The 25,037-nt window shown below is 43.5% G+C and overlaps 1 protein-coding gene and 1 non-coding gene across 2 annotated transcripts in view; one reads left to right on the plus strand and one right to left on the minus strand.

Moving 5' to 3' along the window:
- The window catches only part of LOC113576851 (SH3 and cysteine-rich domain-containing protein 2), a 30,619-nt gene extending 13,985 nt beyond the window's left edge, over positions 1–16,634 (minus strand). Inside the window, exons 1-3 of the mRNA XM_035533432.2 lie at positions 16,126–16,634; positions 7,211–7,580; positions 5,793–5,887 (exon numbers count right to left, since the gene is read on the minus strand). Coding sequence (XP_035389325.1) covers positions 5,793–5,887; positions 7,211–7,580; positions 16,126–16,215 — 555 coding nt within the window. The 5' untranslated portion in view covers positions 16,216–16,634. The remainder of the gene's footprint in view (positions 1–5,792; positions 5,888–7,210; positions 7,581–16,125) is intronic.
- On the plus strand, positions 11,032–11,104 carry trnar-ccg (transfer RNA arginine (anticodon CCG)). Its single transcript has one exon. It is a non-coding gene; the product is annotated as a tRNA-Arg (tRNA).
- Positions 16,635–25,037: the final 8,403 nt, after the last annotated feature.

The following is a 25,037-nucleotide window of genomic DNA, read 5'->3' on the forward strand; positions in this document are numbered from 1 at the left end:
TGCCTCTCTAGTGGACTTAATCTACTCCATCAGCCAGTTAGAACAAGACAATCCACAAAAAGTTTTAATTTGTGAGCCAATCAGAGTACAGGAAAACTCATAGGGGTGGGACAGCATAAGGATGGAGAACCACCACTTATGAAGAAGATGTAACGCATCTGTAAATGTGATGACCAGTGTAATATTTATCTTGTTGCTCTGAGCAAACAACACTTTAGGCTTTTTGTCATGAATTATGAAACCCTGAAAAGGAGTATGGTGTTGTTTTGAAAGAGAACTGTGTTTTTTCATTATGGCAAAAGGATGGAGACACTGGATACTATAGAGAGAGTACTGGAGCACAGTAAATGTTTCATTTCACCTTTAGTGATACAGAATCTCAAAGCCTAAGAATAATATGTGAGAATCTGAGGTTGGTGTGTGTGTGTATGAGTGTATGTCTGTGTATATCTGTATCGTGTGTGTATGGCTGCGTGTGTATGGCTGTGTGTGTATGAGTGTAGTTCTGTATATGTGTGTATGTCTGTGTTGTGTGTGTGTGTGTGTGTGTGTATGTAATCCTCTGGATATTTGTAGTGAAGTGCTCTGGATTTAAATAGTTAAATCTTCTGGTATTATATTTGACATTTTCATTATCTCCAGTTTAAAAGCAGATTCTCATCAGATAACACCATTAATCACACATATTCAGGACAAGTGTGTGTGTGTGTGTGTGTGTGTGTGTGTGTGTGTGTGTGTGTGTGTGTGTGAACATATGAACACTGCATGCAAGTACTTAGAAAAGTTCTTGGCATTTCCAGTGTGGTAAATGTCAGTGCAACACCTGGGTGTCACAGAAAGAGTATGTAGCCCTACACACACTGGATGATGTTCTGGGATCTGCCCCCCACACACACTGGATGATGTTCTGGGATCTGCCCCACACACACACTGGACGAGGTTCTGGGATCTGCCCCACACACACACTGGACGATGTTCTGGGATCTGCCCCACACACACACTGGACGATGTTCTGGGATCTGCCCCACACACACACTGGACGATGTTCTGGGTCCTGCCCCCCCACACACTGGAGGATGTTCTGGGTCCTGCCCCCCACACACACTGGACAATGTTCTGGGTCCTGCCCCCCACACACCCTGGAGGATGTTCTGGGTCCTGCCCCAGAGGTCCTACCTGTGCCGGCCCAAATCTGGCTTCACTTTCATCCACTCAGTCGCTGCTGCACTGGCTCGGTGCAAGAGCAGCATGAAGCATAAAGGCTTCCTGCTCATCGAGTGTGCATGTACGTGTGAGGCATGTGTGCCTGAGACACGCATTTCTGAGACACGCGTGCATGAGACGCCCCTACTGAGATACAGCAGTCATTTCCCTGCTCGATACCTTAACTGCACGTAACTCCGACAAGCCACCCCTCTGCTTCGTCAACTGTCTCTGCTCACATGCCCAGACAGGAAATACATCTATCAGATGCTGCAGAGCTCAAAGCTAACCAATCAGGAGATGCTCATGAATACAAGTGGAGGCAGATTGCACTCTGTGAATCTGTAAACAGTGTGAAATGCTTTTACTTTTTTTCCCTCTTGTTTTTTTTTGCCTGCACAGGCAATATTTTCAGGGAAGAGAGCGAAAGTGAGAGAGCATATGACGACCTCTGCAGCTCAAAAGGTCAATGAGGTTGCAAAGATGTTGCACTCCTCCATAAGCTGATATTCTCTCCAGTCTCTCACTTAACCAACGGCCACGCTGGCCATAAGGGAGTGGGTCAACCATATTGAGCCGAGCGAACATTAAGATCTCATTACTGCAGAAACTGACACGGAATCAGATGACATAGCAAGAGCGGGATCCCCCTGAAAGTGAGAAAGAGAGAGAGAGAGAAAGAGAGAAAGAGAAAGAGAGGGGGACAGAGAGAGAGAGAATCTTGGCTCATTATATCTCTTTCATGCGCACACGCACAAGTATGCATGCGAGTGCACACGCACACGCACACATGCACACGCACACACACACACATGCACAGGCACATAAACAGAGGCATGCACAAACACACACGTACAAACACACACAAGCTCATATATGTATGCAAAAGTACAAATACACACGTCTCCTCAGAATATCTGGACAAAAACAAATGTGGAGTTCACACTAAAATCTTTAAATTATTCATTGAAATTGGCAGACAGTCAGACTTCCATACTTCTGATAGACCAGCCAGAGCCATGTGCTGATGTCTGCTGCCTGGTACATTTCAAATGCAACAAAGACTAATAGAGGAGCTCCCAGCCCTGTTAGAAGCAGGCTAAAACACGACACCACCAGGTTTCTAAACATCTTCATTTCTGTACTGCTGAAACATTAAACCCCACTGTCTGAATGGTCAGTGGCCTGAACTCATTTAATGAATTGATCACTTTTTTGATAAAACCCAAACAATTTTCACCTAGATACAATTTGCAGGTCTTATTTACTCGTTTTGGAAAACTCTAAGCACATTCTCACTCACTCACTGCAGCACATTTTGCACTGTGATGCATAATTGTGCCCACAGGTGGCAGAAGCTAAACACAATTACAGCACAGATGTCATAGCTTACACACAATGACTCAGTACTGTTCACACTTGTTGCTAACGATGTGATGGAACCAATATAAGCCAGTTCAGGGTGCACAGGCAGATGAAACTGGAGGTTGATATCAACAATAGATGCAAACGATCTGAGAGGTAGAGGAAGAACAGGTGACTTATGAGGAGGAGGAAGAACAAAAGGAAGAACAGTCATTCCGGATGAAATTCCGGAGCAAATGTGATGGATCATGTTCTTGTTCGTGGAACAGGAAGCAAGACAAGTAGCTCATCCCAATCTCAGCAGATTCACAGCACTGAGTGGTTGGAGATAAAGCAAGTTATGAATTGCCAGCCTCTCCACCTCTGACTGTGTCCTCCGGTGCTCTCCAATAAAACTCTTGTCAAATGTTTTCTGTTTTCTGGCGCTACGTGCCCTGTACACTTTTCCTTTTTTTGGTGCAGTGTGTAACAAATACTCAGCAGGGTTTTTATATTGACTGGGTTTTGTATGATCTGAATACACTGATATTGAGGACAGATGTAATGGGCTTGAGGTGATTGATTTTGCAAGAAGAGTCAGGGGTTTGTGAACGTTGTTTGAAAATTGGGTTTTGTGTTTATTGTTTTGCAAAAAGGGTGAAAGGTTTCAAGAAATGTATCTTAGCATCTGTGAAAGGCTGTAATATTGAGAATCTGTGTTCTCACAGCAGCCTTAAACGTGGCACTGCACTGACACTCTGCTTGGACTTGCTTATGTAATAGGTTGAGCATTTCACAACATTTACATAACTGCAAATGACACACATCATGAAACAGCTGTGACAAAGAAGCAGTCTGATCCCCTGAGAGCAAGGGATAGAGAGAGAGAGAGAGAGAGAGAGAGAGAGAGAGAGAGAGAGAGAGAGAGAGAGGGAGAGAGAGAGAGAGAGAGAGAGAGAGGGAGGGTGCACGTGTGTGTGAGAGAGAGTGATAAACTGATGATAAACTGAAAAGGTGTGAAATGCTCAGTTCTGTTCTGGGATAATTAAGATCCAGTGTTGGAATGCAACAGCATAGGGTGACATACTGAAAGGTAAGTCAACACAGCTCAGATAATGTAACACAACTCAGATAATGTAACACAGCTCAGATAATGTAACACAGCTCAGATAATGTAACACAGCTCAGATAATGTAACACAACCCAGTAAGCTGAAATTTAAATGTTCTTGCCTGCAAAATTAGAGCATTACTTCACTATGCACTGACAATGCACAGTCGCTATAATAAATATGTAGCGAGGTTACAGTTTTCACTGATAACGATCCACTAAAAAATGGTGAGAAATTTTTCCACCCCTGTAAAATCTTGGACGTTGTAGTGTAGGATACCTATATTTAGACAGATTTAGCCTTTAACACAGACTGACAGACGCGTGTCATGGTAAATATTATGGAGTGGATCTGGAAGTCAAATGTAGAGGTAGAAGAGTCTTTCTTATCCAAGCGTAGGGATCAGGGCTGACAGTATCGACATGGGTCTTCATCTGAAGCTGCTCCCATTCTTCACCTGCCATGTCTGTGACTAATCAGAGCTCACAGACCCGTGTAAGCTCAGAGAAGGACGTATGATGGGAAATACGAACCAGTTCAGTTTAAGGGGCAAAAATATTTCACTATATGCTGTCTGATGTTTTTGCTCGTGCTGTTAAAAGATTGGCCTGTTTGCATAAGTGGTCCATTTGAGGCTGGGCAACGTGCACACGCGTCCCCAAACTCTCGCCCCATACTGCACACAACACGCAACACACTGACGGCACAAGGACTTGCCCGCTAGCTCCTGGGTATGTGGTAGGGTTAGAGCAAGCGCGAGAGAGAGAGAGAGAGAGAGAGAGAGAGAGAGAGAGAGAGGGAGGGAGGAAGAAATGAGAGAAAGAGATAAAGGTCTTAAGCAGCATTATGAGTAACCTTGCACTGCCTGCACTCCCCTACCACAAATCTGTGCTGGTCAGAGACAGTTTTATGCTTTTCTCCTCTCCACTGCTCTCCTCTCCTCCGCTGCCCCGTCCTTTTAATTCGTTCCCCTTGTATGTAACTCTGCTGTGTCGTCTCGTGTTCTCTGGCTGAATGCCACCGGCCTGGCTGACCCACTTGGAGTCAAGCTCAGGAAACCATGAACACCCATGCTCCTCCCGTGGGGCAGAGGTGGGGCCTGTCTGCTGATGAGTGGAGCCTTCCGCGGTCCAACCACTGAGTGTGAACCGGAGCACCACAGTTGCCAACACACTACCTGCGTTATTCAGGACAAGGTTAGGGTTAAACTGAGCTTATTCAGGACAGGGTTAGGGTCCAATTGGGTTTATTCAGGAGAGGGTTAGGGTTAAACCGGGCTTATTTAGGAGAAGGTTAGGGTTAAACCAGGCTTATTCAGGAGAGGGTTAGGGTTAAACCGGGCTTATTCAGGAGAGGGTTAGGGTTAAACCGGGCTTATTCAGGAGAGGGTTAGGGTTAAACCGGGCTTATTCAGGAGAGGGTTAGGGTTAAACCGGGCTTATTCAGGAGAGGGTTAGGGTTAAACCGGGCTTATTTAGGAGAAGGTTAGGGTTAAACCAGGCTTATTCAGGAGAGGGTTAGGGTTAAACCGGGCTTATTCAGGAGAGGGTTAGGGTTAAACCGGGCTTATTCAGGAGAGGGTTAGGGTTAAACCGGGCTTATTCAGGAGAGGGTTAGGGTTAAACCGGGCTTATTCAGGAGAGGGTTAGGGTTAAACCGGGCTTATTCAGGAGAGGGTTAGGGTTAAACCGGGTTTATTCAGGAGAGGGTTAGGGTTAAACCGGGCTTATTCAGGAGAGGGTTAGGGTTAAACCGGGCTTATTCAGGAGAGGGTTAGGGTTAAACCGGGTTTATTCAGGAGAGGGTTAGGGTTAAACCGGGCTTATTCAGGAGAGGGTTAGGGTTAAACCGGGCTTATTCAGGAGAGGGTTAGGGTTAAACCGGGTTTATTCAGGAGAGGGTTAGGGTTAAACCGGGCTTATTCAGGAGAGGGTTAGGGTTAAACTGGGCTTATTCAGGAGAGGGTTAGGGTTAAACTGGGCTTATTCAGGAGAGGGTTAGGGTTTCTACAGGAGAGGCTGGGATGTCAGTATATAGGCCCAGAGTGTAAAATAAATGTGTATATGACTGAATGAGTAGGTGTGTGGTTGGGTGTGTGCATGTATGTTTGTTTGTTTCTGTGTGTATGACTCACCTTGCCATTGCAAGCTTGCTGGGAGAGCTCTGATGAGCACCAAAGATGAGCTCCTAGCTTGCACGCTTTACATCGCAAACCCTGCTTAGAGTTCCCTACACACAGAGATAGGGAGAGAAAGAGAGAGCGAGAGAGAGAGAGAGACAGCATGAGAGAGAGAGAGAGAGAGAGAGAGAGAGAGAGAGAGAGAGAGAGAGAGAGAGAGACAGCCGAAGATAGAGACAGAGAGAGACACCATAATAGTGACAGAGAAAGACAGCATGAGAGAGACAGAGAGAGATAGTATGAGATCAAAAGAGCTACGTGTATTACCATAATTTGTCATTCATCTTCTTTCACTATAACTTTTCACACTAAATAGCATGTTTAAGTATATGTAATAATATAAAAAACATATTATTGACGTAACAGGAATATATTGTTAATCTTGTTAATGTACTGCGTTCATTGAAATAATTTTTCAATTACTGCACATCAGCACAGGTACTAACTTTACTGGATGATAAATCTTAAAAGAAAAGGAATGTATGAATGTGGATTAATTTTAGTGGACTGTGAATGTGGATTCATTTTAGAAGAATGACTTTGCTTTCCATAGTACAAACACAGTGAGAACCAGAGTCACAGCAGGAAAGCATCTCCCAGGAGCTGCTCTGATCACGACTGTAATTCTTGCTGCCTTTGAGTGCGTTTGCCCTGTAGTAAGTCATGCTGAGGGAGTTAACATTCCTGGAGCGATGCACATACACAGGACATACCCTCACTGTCGGTCTCCTTCTCTTTCTTGTGTTCTGTTTAGTAAATCTCTGTACTGGTGCTATCTTCACTGCTTTAGCATACCAGTTTCTTCCTCAACTATGAAATGGTATTCATTTGTAATGTCAATGTAAATGCAATGTAATGTAAATGTAATTGTGTAAATGTAAATTTGCTCTGCAACTGGAGCAAAGGAAAAATCCAGATGGGATCCTATGACATCAAAGAGTAATGCCAGGACACATTAAGAGTTTCTGTATCATCCTTTTTTTCAGTTGTCCAAAAAACCCATTGGATTGTCCAGCCAATGATTCTACTCACTTAGCCAGATAATCAGCATGAAGGTGTTAATCCAGACAGTTCACATTTTTGCTGCAACCTGACTCCCAACACGCCTGATCCAAGCCATTAAGAACACGGAATACCTGATGCGGGCATCATGGGAGCGGTGTTAGAGGAAAAATGTGAACTGTGCGGTAACTCCTAGGAACCAGACTGATAAACGCTGCAACAGAAATGCAGTAATGGAAAGAAATGCTATTTCTTTGACTAAAGTAATTCTAACTAAAATATCCTTAGAGTTCTGTGCTGATTAGGCTTTTTAAGATATGCTATTTGTGTTTGTGTGTGTGTGCGTGTGTGTGGTGTTTAGGTGCGTATACCTGTAATCATTTGCTTGCACTGCTGACAGACAGTTGGCCGGCGAAACACATATTCCTGGAAACAGTGAGTTTTCTGTGGGTGTGGCTGCGACAGGACTTCGGAGTTGATTGACAGGGAGGGGCTGACTGATGGCGAACGAGAACACAGCGAGGGGTTGGGGCTAATGGATGGTGACAGCGATGGCGACCTATCAAAGTGCAAAGAGCACTCCTGGAAGGGTGGGGGCGAGGGCGACTCCATCACAGGGGGCGGAGACTCTGTAATGAGGTCTGGGGGAGGAGCCTCACTAATGGCCCGATGGAAGAAATTGTCGACACTTTTACTCCGGATGACAGACTTGAAGGACAGGGAGCGCTTTAGCTTCTGAAGCTGAGAGAGAGAGAGAGAGAGAGAGAGAGAGAGAGCAAGAGAGAGAGAAAGATTTATATTCATATAGCACCTTTAATTTAATTGTAAAGGTCGCTTTACAATTAACACACACAGCTTTTACATCCAATCACACACAGGTGAGAAGTAGCAGCCAATCATACATATTGTACTCTCAACTGGAAACCACTATCAAGATGTTCTCAATAAAATCATGTCCTACTGTCCTGAATTTCCACTTATGTGAGACAATGTGATTGCAATCCCCTCAATCAGACACTGAGGTGAGTGTTCTCCTTTTATCTCCATCTGTCTGGAAATACCAAGTCAAGCCGAAAAAATCCCCACAAACAAGGATGAGAATGAGGGTGCGAATGAGAATTTACAGTAAACAGCCAATCAGAAAGAGCAGAACAGACACTCTGGGTTCTGGGATTGGTTGGCTGTCCTTCTTAGTTCAGCTTATGTCAAGCGGAATATACAAGTTGTCTGCCCCATAGTAACCAAGGACAACACAGTGACCGTATGTAGGCCAGTTCACACGACCGTGGGAAACTAATTAGTTGTGCTTGCTTTCCCTGACTCAGGCAAGATGTTCATGAGTGTGATGAAGATTGATGAGAGAAGTTTCTTACTTAAATTGCTGGAATTTTCCTTGTGCGGCAGTAAAAAGGCACATAAAAATTCGGTTCTAGAAGTAAACGTCCTGTCATGTTTTCGGGTCATTGAGCTAATTTCAGTGTATTCGGCCTGCTGGTGTCAACCAGTCAGCATGTCCAGCCTGCCAGGGGAAAAATCCTTTGGGGGACTTTTATTACTGGAAGGAGGCAGAGCAGAATTATGGAGACGGCATCATCCAGACACGATTGTTGTTGTGTGTCCCTTAAGGACAGTAATGTCTATTATTAGACAATGATCCCAAGACCATCCTAAAAATTTGTAAGCACTCAAGGTACAAGGAAGAGGCAGACTGAGAGAGAGAAATAGTGTTTAGAAACTTAAAGATGGCATGAACATATATGAGATAAACATATATGAGATAAACATATATGAGATGAACATATATGAGATGAGATAAACATATATGAGATGAACATATATGAGATGAGATAAACATATATGAGATGAACATATATGAGAAGAACATATATGAGATAAACATATATCTTGATTTCGTCATTGCTTTTGAACCCAGAACAGTTGTAAGTCGTTCTACTGTGACAGTCAGGGACAAACAGTACCCCTGCATGTGTGTGCATGCATCAGTACACACACACACACACACACACACACACACACACACACACACACACACACACACACACACACACACACACACACACACACACACACACACACATGCTCAGACACTGTGGCCTTGTTATAGCTGCGTTTGAAGGTGTGAAGCAGAGCGTCTAAAAATAGTCCATCAGGGATGCACAAATAAATGAAAGATAAAGGCAGGCACTTCTACTAGCCAGGATTTCAGCACACACACACACACACACATGCACACGCACACGCGCACACACACACACACGCACACACACGCACACACACACACGCACACGCACACGCACGCACGCGCACACGCGCACACGCGCACGCGCACGCACGCGCACGCGCACACGCACACGCACACGCACACGCACACACACACACACACACACACGCACACACACACACAAGCTGCAGGTTCCACTCTACCCCTTTCATCACATCTTGTTTGCTGCTATTATCCTGCTGCTTTTAACCCTGTAACTACACTGGAGGCTCTGGTGTAAAACACAGACATACTACCTGGAAGAGCAGTGTGTGCAATAACACACACACACACACACACACAAACACACACTTGTATGCAGTGGGAAGTAATAGAGAAAGTTGTTTTCTGCTCTATTTAAAAAATATTTTGCCCTGAAACATGATTCATTACAATAATGTAACATGTCAAATATGATAAAATATTTTTCCAACTTGGAAACACATGCCAGCATTCTACATCATTATTCCACATCATCATTCTATATCGGTGTTCTACATCATCATTCTACATCAGTGTTCTATATCATCATTTTACATCATCGTTCTACATCATCATTCTACCTCATCATTCTATATCACCATTCTACATCAGCGTTCTACATCAACATTCTTTATCAGCATTCTACATCAGTATTCTACATCAAAGTTCTACATCAATGTTCTACATCAGCATTCTACATCAGCATTCTACATCAACATTCTTTATCAGCATTCTACATCAGTGTTCTACATCAAAGTTCTACATCAATGTTCTACATCAGCATTCTACATCAGCGTTCTACATCAACGTTCTACATCAGTGTTCTACATCAAAGTTCTACATCAGCGTTCTACATCACCATTCTACATCAGCGTTCTACATCAGTGTTCTATATTAATGTTCTACATCAAGGTTCTACATTAATGTTCTACAGCAATGTTCTACATCAGCATTCGACATCAGTGTTCGGCATCAACGTTCACATCAGCTTCAAATCTTTTTCATAGAGGTTGTGCAGCTGCTTCACTGATTTCACAGCTTTTTCACAGAGATTATCTGCCCTGTTCATCACTATCAGAGAGAAACAGAGAAAAAAACTGGGGTCTGGTCATCTAACCCCAAACAGAGAGAATACTGGGGTCTGGTCATCTAACGCCAAACAGAGAGAATACTGGGGTCTGGTCATCTAACGCCAAACAGAGAGAATACTGGGGTCTGGTCATCTAACCCCAAACAGAGAGAATACTGGGGTCTGGTCATCTAACGCCAAACAGAGAGAATACTGGGGTCTGGTCATCTAACGCCAAACAGAGAGAATACTGGGGTCTTGTCATCTAATGCCAGAGAGACAGTAAGTATGTCAATTATTTCAAGATCCAAAGTTGTACTTGGGGAATTTACTTAAATGCCCATCTAAACCAAGATGCAGTTTCATAAGGCACCAACACATTTGTGTTAGAACCTCACAGCATTTTTGTTATTAAATGATGCTTGCCTGAATTAAAACAGTCTTTTTGTGTCTTAACACTGATGTTTGTATGAGTAATATGTATTCCGTACACATCTTGATTTTGATCTGATTATATTCGGTCTTACCATTCTATTTTCAGGTAAACTTAACATTACTACTGCATAATGAGCAAAACAGAGTAAAGGTGATTCAGATAAAATTTTGTTTTCTACATTTGTATAAAGTGACTGGTCACATCCAAGCAGATGCTCACAGATATGAAAGAGCACATTTGCTTTATTATAAGAGGGCAAAGTCCAGAGCTATGGTCAGGAAGCAGAGAAAATACAGCAGCAACATACAGACAAACAGAGAAACAGAAATGAGAAAACAAGCCATAAACAAAGAGAAGCGGTCTTGACAAGACAATCAATAAACCAAACCAATCCAGCAAACAGGTAAACCAACTACAGCAGTATGACCCAGTGGCCTAATGGATAAGGCATCAGCCTCCGGAGCTGGGGATTGTGGGTTCAAGTCCCACCTGGGTTGTTAATTAGTTTGTGAGCAAAACAACCTATGAGTTTCTTTATAGGTATTGGACAACTTGTGTAAAATGGTTAACTGAGCTCACCTACAAAAACACACTAAAATGAGATATCGCAATATGTTACATAAGTCAAAAGGGCAGTTTTGTATAATTGCTGAAATATGTCGTAGTAATTCTATATCTAACAGAAACACATCATGACCTTATACCAGATGTGCAGGAAATAAGGACCATCAAAACAAAAAGGTCTGCACAAAGACAGAAACTTTTACGATAAACCAAGAGAAGCAGTACTTCACAATGTTGAAGTAAAAACAGACAAACTATACAGATAAGTGTAATATGGAACAGGTAGGAACAATCAATAACCAGGAGGATGCAGATCAAAGGAGAGACTTGTGATTGGTGGGCTGTGGTGGAGTGACAGATGGGATGTTGGCAGGTCACTGCTGGGAGTCCTAGTTTCAGACAGTACAAGTGCCAGCGTTAGGATTTCTGGGGAGCATGACAGAATCAGAAAGTTAGTAAATATCAGAATGTTTGCTTAAAAATCACACATAGAGAAAGAAAGAAAGAAAACTGAGAACTTTTCTGTTACCCATCTTTCATGTTGACTGGATTTGTACCAAACATGTGGGCTAGTCAATGGAATTAAAACTTTCAAATATATTTTAACTTAAAATATATTTATATAAAAGCTATATTTTTATACACATTATATTTAGCTTATGTTGAAAGCGCAACTACATGTTGTGGCAAAAATCAGACGGTGTTTTCAGTGAATTCAGTAGGGGTCATGTAGCACATAGAGCAGACATCAAAAGGGCAGGATTAATTATTCGTGTCTCAAAGTGTACGGTCTCTCATCTTATTAGCCTACAGCCTCCTCTTTTCCCTGTCAGCTCAGGCATGTGCTGAATTCACACTCTCACCTCAGGGTTTGTCCTGCTGCTGCGCTGGAACACACACAGACGGCGTGGGAACTGAGATTTCACACCAGACTTCTCACCCCCAGGACTCACCCTGCCTATTCACCCACACATGTAGCCTTGCTCCCTGGCCCACACTCATGTGCTGTCTGCTGTGCTGTGGTTGGGTTAGCTGTCTGTTATGCTGTGGCTGGGTTAGCTGTCTGTTATGCTGTGGCTGGGTTAGCTGTCTGCTGTGTTGGGACTTCATTAGCTGTCTGCTGTGCTGTGGCTGGGTTATCTGTCTACTGTACTTTTGCTGGGTTGGTTTCTGCTGTGCTGTGGCTGGGTTAGCTGTCTGCTGTTCTGTGGCTGGGTTAGTTTTTGCTGTGCTGTGGCAGCTGTCTGCTGTGTTGTGGCTGGGTAAGTTTTCTGCTGTACTGTGTCTGGGTTAGCTGTCAGCTGTGCTGTGGCTGGGTTAGCTGTCTGCTGTGCTGTGGCTGGGTTAGCTGTCTGCTGTGCTGTGGCTGGGTTAGCTGTCTGCTGTGCTGTGTCTGGGTTAGCTGTCTGCTGTGCTGTGGCTGTGTTAGCTGTCTTCTGTGCTGTGGCTGGGTTAGCTGTCTGCTGTACTGTGTCTGGGTTAGCTGTCTGCTGTGCTGTGGCTGTGTTAGCTGTCTTCTGTGCTGTGGCTGGGTTTGCTGTCTGCTGTGCTGTGTCTGGGTTAGCTGTCTGCTGTGCTGTGTCTGGGTTAGCTGTCTGCTGTGCTGTGGTTGTGTTAGCTGTCTTCTGTGCTGTGGCTGGGTTAGCTGTCTGCTGTGCTGTGTCTGGGTTAGCTGTCTGCTGTGCATGGTCTGTATCAGTGATCTGATAATGACTCTAGTAATGGACAATGCACCTTAGGCTCTGTAGGACTGAAGTGCTGAAAGCATGGAACTTCATCGGTGGAAAGACACAAACTTTTCTCTACTATGGCGTACTGTTGAGACACAGAAACATGCATACTGCTTGGCACTGCTTTCCTCACTCTTAACTAGTGAGCCCTTTCGACATATGCTGCAGGCCTGTACTGCTATGACATCTGTATGCACTGGCACCAGGTACCGTCGCCATAATCATCTAATCGTTGGCATGCCTGGATTTTCTTTCTTTTCAACACAACATGATGCCATCTAGAATAGCTAACCTTGCATGTTGTGGCCTCATGGATAAGGCATTAGCTTCTGGTGCTGGGGGTTGTGTGTTCAAGTCCCACCTGGGTTGTTTATTAGTTTGAGGGAAAACAACCTGTGAGTTTGTTTCTAGGTATTGAATGGGTAAGACAGAGCTCGCCTACAAAAACACCCTGGAATGATGCATCAAAATAGGTTTTGTACATCAAAGTCAAAAAGGCATTTGTGTATAACTGCTGAAATATGTAATAGTAATTCACTATTGAACAAAAACACATCATGACCTTGTATCAGGTGTGCAGGAAGTAAGCACCACTCTAAAACCTTGTAAGCATGATGGTATGACGTCCATGACTGACTGCCCATAAACAAACCAAAGACTACTACAGCAAAAGATTTAGGGACTGTCCTCAGAACAGTGAGGTGCCTGCATGCAGACCTGGACTGTGTCATATCTTGTCTCCTGTGTGGAGATAACACCTGGGCTGTGCTGTAATTTGTCTCCTGTGTGGAGACAACACGTTGTGTTGTATCTAGTCTCCTGTGTGGAGACAACACCTGGGCTGTGTTGTATCTTGCCTCCTGTGTGGAGACAACACCTGGACTGTGCTGTAATTTGTCTCCTGTGTGGAGACAACACGCTGTGTTGTATCTAGTCTCCTGTGTGGAGACAACACCTGGGCTGTGTTGTATCTTGTCTCCTGTGTGGAGATAACACCTGGGCTGTGCTGTAATTTGTCTCCTGTGTGGAGACAACATGCTGTGTTGTATCTAATCTCCTGTGTGGAGACAACACCTGGGCTGTGTTGTATCTTGTCTCCTGTGTGGAGACAACACCTGGGCTGTGTTGTATCTTGTCTCCTGTGTGGAGATAACACCTGGGCTGTGCTGTAATCTGTCTCCTGTGTGGAGACAACACGCTGTGTTGTATCTAGTCTCCTGTGTGGAGACAACACCTGGGCTGTGTTGTATCTTGTCTCCTGTGTGGAGACAACACCTGGACTGTGCTGTAATTCATCTCCTGTGTGGAGACAACACCTGGGCTGTGCTGTAATTCATCTCCTGTGTGGAGACAACACCTGGGCTGTGTTGTATCTAGTCTCCTGTGTGGAGACAACACCTCTGCTGTGTCGTATCTTGTCTCCTGTGTAGAGACAACACCTGGACTGTGCTGTAATTCATCTCTTGTGTGGAGACAACACATGGGCTGTGTTGTATCTTGTCTCCTGTGTGGAGACAACACCTGGGCTGTGTTGTATCTTGTCTCCTGTGTGGAGACAACACCTGGGCTGTGTTGTATCTCATCTCCTGTGTGGAGACAACACCTGGGCTGTGTTGTATCTTGTCTCCTGTGTGGAGACAACACCTGGGCTGTGTTGTATCTAGTCTCCTGTTTGGAGACAACACCTGGGCTGTGTTGTATCTTGTTTCCTGTGTGGAGACAACACCTGGGCTGTGTTGTATCTCATCTCCTGTGTGGAGACAACACCTGGGCTGTGTTGTATTTTGTTTCCTGTGTGGAGACAACACCTGGGCTGTGTTGAAACTTGCCTTTTCCTTTCTAAAGGTCTCAGTCACAGGATGAAGTCATCTATCATGCTGTGTGTTTCAGCACACACGCACACACAAGTTCACACAGACATATACACAAATGAATACACAGGAACAACAGCATTCAGCTTCTAACACATGCATGCACACACAAACATGCATACAAACAGCACACAACCAAAACAAAATGGTCTGCACAAAGACACACTCAGTCGCACTTTACACACTCTATGACGGAATGAAAAATACAACTAAATACACACATACCAAAACCCATTTGGCACAAACCTCAATACCATTACTTTAATTAGTGCCCGAGATGTCTATAAATGTCTGAATACATTCAGAGAAATTTCTATATGGTTTCCTTATTCCCATTTCCAATACATTGCGTTTGCCCAGGAGAAAGAATGATATTGTCTTTGCAATGATGTTGTCTTTGCATTGAGGGCAGCTTGATAACCGTATGTGATACTGTGCACGATAAAGGCAGCATGTTACAACCACCTCTTAGCCAATAAAATTGACATGATTCAGTATTAAAGTTAATTATACATATGAAAAAAACACAGAGGCCTCACATGTATAGCTAGGTAAGAATCAGGTTGATGCATGTCTAGACAACAGAGAAACAATGTTAGCACATCCCAGGCAATTATATTTGAAAGACTTTAGGTGTGTTTTAAGTGGCTTATGTGGGGTGTGTTTATAAACAGGTTTTGACATAATGTAATGATGTAATGTATTACTTATGGTCACATATAGCTCGGTGCTGTTGTCATCGTGGCGTATATGCGTTTAGTCTGATGTATTAAGACGAAACCTCACGTTTCACCAGAACTCTATCAACCATCAGTAGAAAAAGCCTTTGATCTGATAGGTATAATAACGGTTTGGGCTTACTCACGGATAACGAACTACAGACTGACTTTGGAGTTTTGCGGCTGTAGTGCATTCTGGTCTGATCTGTTCTACCCCGTTAGCCTTCGCTTCGATGCAGTTTACACACGGTGTTAAACCAGTTGCCGATCACTACAGAGGCCACGGATTCTGACACGCAGGCTTTGTTACAAAGTTTTGCAGCACTGATTTCCAGAGACAGTATAGAGTAAATCATAGCCATCTCATCTAGAGGTAATATTTGAAACGTTCCAGTGAATCGGCCTACCTGAAAATGATTTGGGCACTATTTATCCATTGATTTGTCAGTCCAAAGACAGGATAAATTCCATATACTTTCATTACTAAGTAATCGACATAATTTTATAAAATGTCAGGTTTTTTTTAACATCACAAACCCGCCGAAACAACAATTATTCACGTCCGTTCACTGTCCGCGTGTTGGCTCTGATGTGCTGTTCGGTCGCATGAGCTTTAGGAAAGGTCGCGCCTTACCTTTGATTCGGGCTGGATACGAACTGTTCCAGGTAATCGCTGCAAGTCCCTGTTGTGGGGGTCATTTTCTTTCTCGCTGTTTTCCGTCATCTCTTACAAAACAGGTGCGTTTTGAAAGGGGCGCGTAAGGTTTGATGCAGGCTACCTCCCGAGCGTCAACCACCAGTTTGCGAATCCCGGTAGCGCAATCTGAAGAACAAAGTCCGCAGATTACGACTAGAACGCCAAATTAGCTCTTTCGTGTGGACATTAGTAGACTTAAAAATCGAATTATTCACTTCACCAAAACTGCGCATTTATCGCCACTCAAAACCATTAACGACCCCTGCGTGCATATGAACGTGATCTTAAATGTCTAATAGCAGATGGACAGGCGCTGTACTGCCTCACTCCCTCGCGAACTTTGATTAGACGGAATCGCGCGCTCTGGCTCGTGGGTTGTACAGAATTCCCCGTGGCATTCCAGTTCTGCTGTAGTACTACGAGCCGACTGGACCAAAGTAGTGACGTTGGCGAAGGAGGCAGCACTGCTGCGCAGGTACTACCACTTTGTTTTCGGATGACGCGTGAAGACCATTTATAGCAACGCTTTTTCCTAAACTCTCTGATCTCTCTTTGCATGTGTAATAAATCTGTGTTGCCATAGACTCAATTTCAGCACTGGATAGCGACTAACCCCGTTATAGGCGCCGGAGATGGTCTCTGTAGTATTCACTAGTCGTTAAGTATCATGGTTTATCATGCATAGTATCATGTAGTAACACTTTTGGTTCTTCTCACAAGCGACTCCACGACGGGATGTGTTTAGAATGCGCTCGGGCTATGTTTAGAAGCTTTTGAGTTGCATGGCGAGGCGGAGGGGCGTATCATTGTTATTCAGACATCAAACAGGAATAAAAACCTCTCCGACCATGCGGATGTTCCTTGAACGCGTGATTATAACAATTACTCTCCAATATAGCCTAGCCTATAAAAAGCCAAGGGGCAGATATAGTCATTCACTTGCAGCTTGGCATAGTAGTGAGTGTTCTTGCCTTTGGTCTTAGTTATACAGGACCCGGACGCGTTTTGGCGTTTTCTTACTTTTGGTACGTATTTGGTAGCGCTTGCAGCTTCACTATACAGGAAGCGAAGAAAAAAAAAACGTGTCGAATAATCATCACAGATACTTCCACTGATCTGTACTGATACAATGGAGAGAATAAGCATACTGGTTTTCAGGCATCTGTAGGTGTTGTGCGCGTTGAGGGTGTCAAATATGTAGACCCTGCACAACTGTCACGATCATTGGGAAAGGTAGCGTGATTTTGCTGAAATGGACATGGATCAGACTCCTGGATAATCAAGCACAGAACATTTGCTAGAGCACTAAGTGTAGTACACTTAACCTGGGTCAAAGAAAGATGAAGAGGGCACAGTCCTGTCTCAACAAGGAATACAAGTGTCTCTAATATCACATGGCTTCTTCTCAAAAGCTTTCAGACTGAAAAACTACCAAGCTAATCTTGAAGCAGATATCAAGCCTTTTGTTCCATTGTGATCAGCATTCTGCATAAATCTAAAATGCAGATTTCAAATATTAATTTGCCCTTTGATAAAATAGACTGATTCACTGCCGAGATAGGTCAGAGCGGCACGTTTGCTTTTAGATTAATTTACCATTTGTTTCCGAGGTCATTCTAATCAGTTCCTATGCATGTGTCTGAGCTGGCACAGAATTTGAGGATCTCACACAGCAGTGAGGAGTGAGTCTGAGCGAGAGGTTTGAGTTGAGCTAGGAGAGCACAGTGCTACATTCACAACATTTAACTCCATATCTAATGAACCATGCGTGATGAAGCTCCGCCCCCTGTTCACTCACTCACACACATTTGAGAGCAGTGAGCTTGTCATCTTAGAGAGATGGCTAGGTAAACTCTTACATTATTTGTCACACTACTAGTCTGTGTGCATTTGTAATCACATTAAAGTATGGATTATGTATGTATGTGTGTGTGAGTGAGTGTATGTGTGATCCAGTCGTGAAACAGTGGGAACAGATGAGGATTAAGATCAAAGTTCACAGAGCATGAGGTACAACCTGATCCTCTTCCCCACTGAATAAACATCCATGCCCTCCTCCCTCATACTCCCTCTGTCTACCTCTCCTCCTTCTGTGTGTTTCAGCCCTTCCCCGTTCAGCCTTGATTTGACATCTTCCTTCCTCTCTTGCTCCTGTTCCAAATTCACAACTCCATCTTTTGTTACTTTCTGATTTCCATTTATGTTTGTCTTACACAGTCTTCACAGCTCCATCACTTCATTATCTCTAAACTGCTATTACTTAACAGGCTACAAACCTGTCCCACCTCACTATTACCTAATGGGCTATCATACTCGTCCCACCTCACTATTACCTAACGGGCTATCATACTCGTCCCACCTCACTATTACCTAATGGGCTATCATGCTCGTCCCACCTCACTATTACCTAATGGGCTATCATGCTCGTCCCACCTCACTATTACCTAATGGGCTATCATGCTCGTCCCACCTCACTATTACCTAATGGGCTATCATGCTCGTCCCACCTCACTATTACCTAATGGGCTATCATGCTCGTCCCACCTCACTATTACCTAATGGGCTATCATGCTCGTCCCACCTCACTATCACGTAATGGGCTATCACACTCGTCCCACCTCACTATCACCTAATGGGCTATCATACTCGTCCCACCTCACTATTACCTAATGGGCTATCATACTCGTCCCACCTCACTATTACCTAATGGGCTATCATACTCGTCCCACCTCACTATCACGTAATGGGCTATCACACTCGTCCCACCTCACTATTACCTAATGGGCTATCAAACCCATCCCACCTCACTATTACCTAATGGGCTATCATACTCGTCCCACCTCACTATTACCTAATGGGCTATCATACTGGTCCCACCTCACTATTACCTAATGGGCTATCATACTGGTCCCACCTCACTATTACCTAATGGGCTATCATACTCGTCCCACCTCACTATTACCTAATGAGCTATCAAACCCGTCCCACCTCATTATTACCTAATGGGCTATCATACTGGTCCCACCTCACTATTACCTAATGGGCTATCATACTCGTCCCACCTCACTATTACCTAATGGGCTATCAAACCCGTCCCACCTCACTATTACCTAATGGGCTATCATACCCGTTCCACCTCACTATTGCCTAATGGCTATCATACCCGTTCCACCTCACTATTACCTAATGGCTATCATACCCATCCCACCTCACTATTACTTAATAGGCTATCATACCTCTCCACCCACACTATTACTTAATGGGCTGTCATACCTGTCCAACCTCACTATTACCTAAAGGTGTCTACAAAAATTCCTGTCTGTTTTATACACTACCCACATGTACAGCCACGCAAATTCAGCAGTGCTGAATCAGCTCTTCCAGGGTTCGTTTGTGTCCAACACTGCAGCTGTTAATTTAACATAGTGGATTCTGTAGGTTCCTCCATTCAGCCTCCCATTTTGAATCAGCTATTAACTTTTTTTAATGCCTGTGTTAACACAATATACATATGTGTATACCAACACCAGCTGTGAGCTTGGCATTTGCATTTTTTGCATTATAGTAAAGTAAATTACTGCTTTTTAGCATTTAAATTATTGAAAGCTTTACATAGCCTGTGGTAAAATAAAATAGATGATTTAAACCGAAAAGGATATAATTTAATCACAAGCGGACATGCTGATACTGCAGGAACAGGAACCACAGACCAATCAAAAGCCAATTAAATCTGTAATTAAATTGGTGTGTAATAGAGTAATTGGTTTCACTCTGGCCAATTCTACAAATTGCAGTGCATGAAAAAAGAAGGAATGAACTGCTGGGGAAAAACACACTCAAGCCTTGTTTAGAAAACAGCATAACATATCAGCTGAGCTGCATGTATTATTCTGGCAGCTTAGGTGTATTTTTTGTTTCTATTTGATGTTCTTGCAGTTTAGTGGAAAATGTGAATGGAGTATAATACACAGTACATGTGTGTGTGTGTGTGTGTGCATGAACATGTATAAGTCTTACAACTCTTGTGGAGAAACAGCAGTGCAAAAAAATGACCAAACTATCATCTAGGCCACAATACCGAACACAATTATGCAATACTGAACACAATTACATAATGTTGAACACAATACCGAACACAATTACATAATACCAAACACAATTACACAATACTGAAGACAATACCGAACACAATGATACAACACCGAACACAATACCAAACACAATTATACAATACCAAACACAATCCCGAACACAATCACAATACCAAACACAATTACACAATACTGAACACAATACCGAACACAATTTCTGCGTTTGCAGCATTTCACTCCATACTGAAAGATTTAGCTCAGTGGATGGATCACCACTGGCCCTGTGTGAGGAGGGTTTAATGCTCACATTCAGTGTTAAGTGTCAGAGTCTAGGGTCAGCTTCTATTGTACTCAGCTTCTATTTTAAGCTCAGTTTCACATGACTTAGTGCAGGAAAACAAAGGTATGAGCTGAGCCAGTGAAATCCTTTGCTGCATCAAGTACGGTCCTTCAAGCCAGGAATATAAGGTCCTTCATGTCGGGAAGCGTCTCTGTCATGGCCAGCTAAATGCCACTGACTGTGTAGAGTCCACGAAATGTAAGATTACAGCACTACTAGGGAACATATGGGAAAGTCATAAATATTTGTCCTGGTGAGTTAGGAGTGAAAGGAATTTGCAGAACATTACAGGCAAAGCCACTGAGGTAAAACATGTTCTGCTTTCAATGAATCATTTTTCTAAAGTATAAATTATCTTGCAATAATATTATTACAGTTTGGAGGAAGGAATTATGTTGGTTTGCCTGTAGAACTTTAAAACACAACAAATGGAAGTGATTTCTAAACGAGAATACTGTTCACTCAAACTTCCAGAATAGATCCATAGAGATGTTTATCTGGGTGCTGACTCATGCTTGTTTTTAAACATTCCCAACAACTGCACAACACTGTGGAAACAAGAACTCCATGCTGTCTTCTCTTCCCTGCAGTCTACTCAGAGACAGTCCTACAGCCTTCTCAGAGACAGTCCTACAGCCTTCTCAGAGACAGTCCTACAGCCTTCTCAGAGACAGTTCTACAGCCTTCTCAGAGAGAGTCCTACAGCCTTCTCAGACAGTCCTACAGCCTTCTCAGAGACAGTCCTACAGCCTTCTCAGAGACAGTCCTACAGCCTTCTCAGAGACAGTCCTACAGCCTTCTCAGAGACAGTCCTACAGCCTTCTCAGAGACAGTCCTACAGCCTTCTCAGAGACAGTCCTACAGCCTTCTCAGAGACAGTCCTACAGCCTTCTCAGAGACAGTCCTACAGCCTTCTCAGAGACAGTCCTACAGCCTTCTCAGAGACAGTCCTACAGCCTTCTCAGAGACAGTCCTACAGCCTTCTCAGAGACAGTCCTACAGCCTTCTCAGAGACAGTTCTACAGCCTTCTCAGAGACAGTCCTACAGCCTTCTCAGAGACAGTCCTACAGCCTTCTCAGAGACAGTCCTACAGCCTTCTCAGAGACAGTCCTACAGCCTTCTCAGAGACAGTCCTACAGCCTTCTCAGACAGTCCTACAGCCTTCTCAGACAGTCCTACAGCCTTCTCAGAGACAGTTCTACAGCCTTCTCAGACAGTCCTACAGCCTTCTCAGAGACAGTTAAACACAGCAGCCCAAACTCAGCTCACTTCCCTCGTCCCCCTCTTATTCCTCCTCCTCTTCTTCCTCCTCGGCTCTTTCTAACACTCACACCTGAGTCTGTGGACTGAGCATTAGAAGCATTCTGGAAGCAAACAGCTCGTTAGTCCAAGGCTGCGGTGTCATGGCACAGTCTTACGAGGGCGTTTGTGCAGCAAAGCAGGTTAAAGCAAGAACATACACGACACAAAATAAAACACAGTGTGGGTTAAACACAAACACAGCTTGGGTTACAGTAAACAAATCCAAACACACGGTACCTAATGTCTATCAAATGTGTGCACTCAGGCATGAGGAGCAAGTGATGATGAGAGGCACAAGATGATGAGGGGTGTGATGATGAGGGGTGTGTGATGAAGGGGAGTGTGATGATGAGGGCTGTGTAACGAGGCACATGTGATGATGAGGTGAGGGTGATAATGGGTGTGTGATGCAGGGCGTGCGATGATGAGGGGAGTGTGATGAAGGGGAGTGTGATGATGAGGGGAGTGAGAGAGACAGAGGCTTGAGCTTGTTTACAGAGGCATGGCCAAAATGAGCAGCAGAGGGCTGAGACTTTTGGGCGGAGCAGAGGGAGCGGAAGGGTGATGTTGGTTCAGCCACTTTAAAAGGTCAGCGGTTAAAAAAAAAAGAAAAAAAAAAGTGCGCGTGAGATGGAGGTGAAGATGTGAGCAGGGAAGCAGAGCATTTGGAAAGGTGTGGCCAGGGAAAGAAGTCTAAAAAGAGACCAGGAGACAGCTAGCAAGAAAGAACACAATGCTTGCTGTCTCAGGAATTTTTATCACATCGCAGTTGGACAGACGGTGAAAACAGCCTACAGATTGCCACACAGTAAGCGATAGAGCTGAAGCATGGGGATTATTTTGTGTACTCACAAAAATTGTAGATTGCTAAGTACATACAGTTTAAAGAGAAACATGATGTTTTGTATAGAAGTCCTTCCAAAGTTCTTCTGAATTAGTAGGAGGAGGAGCCGGTTTATATCTGACAAAGTAGATGTTTCAATTGTAACATTTATTTCATGGGCAGCTAAAGTTCCAAGAGTGTAGATCAGTTCTTTGAGTTTCCTAACTTCACTGCTGCCACAGCAATAGGCAATGCAAATATGTCACCAATGCAGTTAGCCTTGTCACTGGAAATGACAAATCCTTAATTCTGATGGCCTATCTGAAGGTGTTAAACAAACCTATCAGCAAACCTTCTCTTGGTTTCTCTCCAGCTATTTACATCTCTTACAAATAATGCTATGATTTAAACTTCTACATTTTTAAAAATAGCAAGGTGGGACAGGTATGACAACCCATTAAATAATAGTGTACTGGTTTAATGAGTATCATTCATCTTACAGGCTAGACTTACAAAGCCAGACATTTATAAGATGTTCTACATGATTGTGTCAGCAACATAAGCTGAGTGTCGGAAAGTATACTTATTAAATTTATTATACTTATTAAAGGTTGTGTGCTGTTAAAAAGTGAATTGTCCACATAAACCTATTATATACTACCTGGATTTAACTAAGCAAATAGGTAAGAACCTCCCATTGGATAATTACTGCATGGGTGATTATGTTTCAACTGGCAACAAGTTATTAAACCCTAACTGATGCAGTGAGTAGCTTCTCATTTGTTAAACAACCATGTCAAAAGACACATCCTGTGGTCATGGAAAAGATGTTAATCTGTTTCAGAAGGGTCAAATTATTGGCATGCATCAAGCAGAGAAAACATCTAAGGAGATTGCTGAAACTACTAAAATCGGGTTAAGAACCGTCCAACGTATTATTAAAAAGTGGAAGGACAGTGGGGAAACATCATCTTCAAGGAAGGAATGTGGGCAGAAAAAAAATCTTGAATGATCGTGATGGGCGATCACTTAAACATGTGGTGAAATCAAATCGTAGAAAAACAACAGTAGAACTCAAGGATATGTTTAATAGTGAAAGTAAGAGCATTTCCACACAATGCACAGGGAACCAAACAGCTGTGTAGCCTTAAGAAAACCACTCGTCACTGAGGCTAACTTGCAAAAACGGCTTCAATTTGCTAGGGAGAATAAAGATTGGACTCTGGAGCAATGGAAGAAGGTCATGTGGTCTGATGAGTCCAGATTTACCCTGTTCCAGAGTGATTAGATCAGTGTAAGAAGAGAGGTGGCTGAAGTGATGCACCCATCATGCTTAGTGCTTACCGTACAAGCCTGTGGGGGCATTCCTATGATCTGGGGTTGCTGCAGTTGGTCAAGTCTAGGTTCAGCAACGTTATGTGCCCAAAGAATGAGGTCAACTGACTACCTGAATATACTGAACGATCAGGTTATTCCATCAATGGATTTTTTCTTCCCTGATAGCACAGGCATATTCCAAGACGACAATTCCAGGATTCATCGGACTCAAATTAGGAAAGAGTTGTTCAGGGAGTATGAGACATCATTTTCACACATGGATTGGCCACCACAGTGTCCAGACCTGAACCCCATTGAGAATCTTTGGGATGTGCTGGAGAAGACTTTGCACAGTGGTCCAAATCTCCCATCATCAATACAAGATCTTGGCATAAAATGAATGCAATGGATTGAAATAAATGTTGTGACATTGCAGAAGCTTGTGGAAATGATGCCACAGCGAATGCGTGACATAAAGCTAAAGGTGGTTTAACAAAATATTAGTGTGCGCGACCTTTTTTTTTGGCCAGGCATTGTATAAGCCCAGAGGCATGGAATTGAACAGGCCGTAGCATAATTCTTCAAGCACAAGGTTAAAAAAAATCAGTGACTGATTAAAGGGAAGAATGTCAGCATTCAACTCTGCATGGAAAAATAAAGTATCTCACTGTGCAATGTCATATTACTTTGGGGACATGACATATAAAGAAATGATTCAACCCCAAAAAGATAGCAAAAATAATCAAATTGAATGATACAGGGCATGCATCACATGCAAATGCATGTACACAGAAACGGCCAGGAAACATAGGCCTCTCAAGCTTCAGATTCAGAGACATGGACGAGGTCTCACCAACGCCCAAATGCACATGAGCAGATGAGACAGCATCCCACAGGAAGTGGGGGATTAGCCTCAGGACTCAGCACTAAGACAGGAACCTGTCATAAACACTAAAATGCATAGTGATTCCTTAG

Source organism: Electrophorus electricus, chromosome 15 (genome assembly GCF_041902795.1).
Source record: "Electrophorus electricus isolate QZ-2024a chromosome 15, ASM4190279v1, whole genome shotgun sequence".
NCBI lineage: Eukaryota > Metazoa > Chordata > Actinopteri > Gymnotiformes > Gymnotidae > Electrophorus > Electrophorus electricus.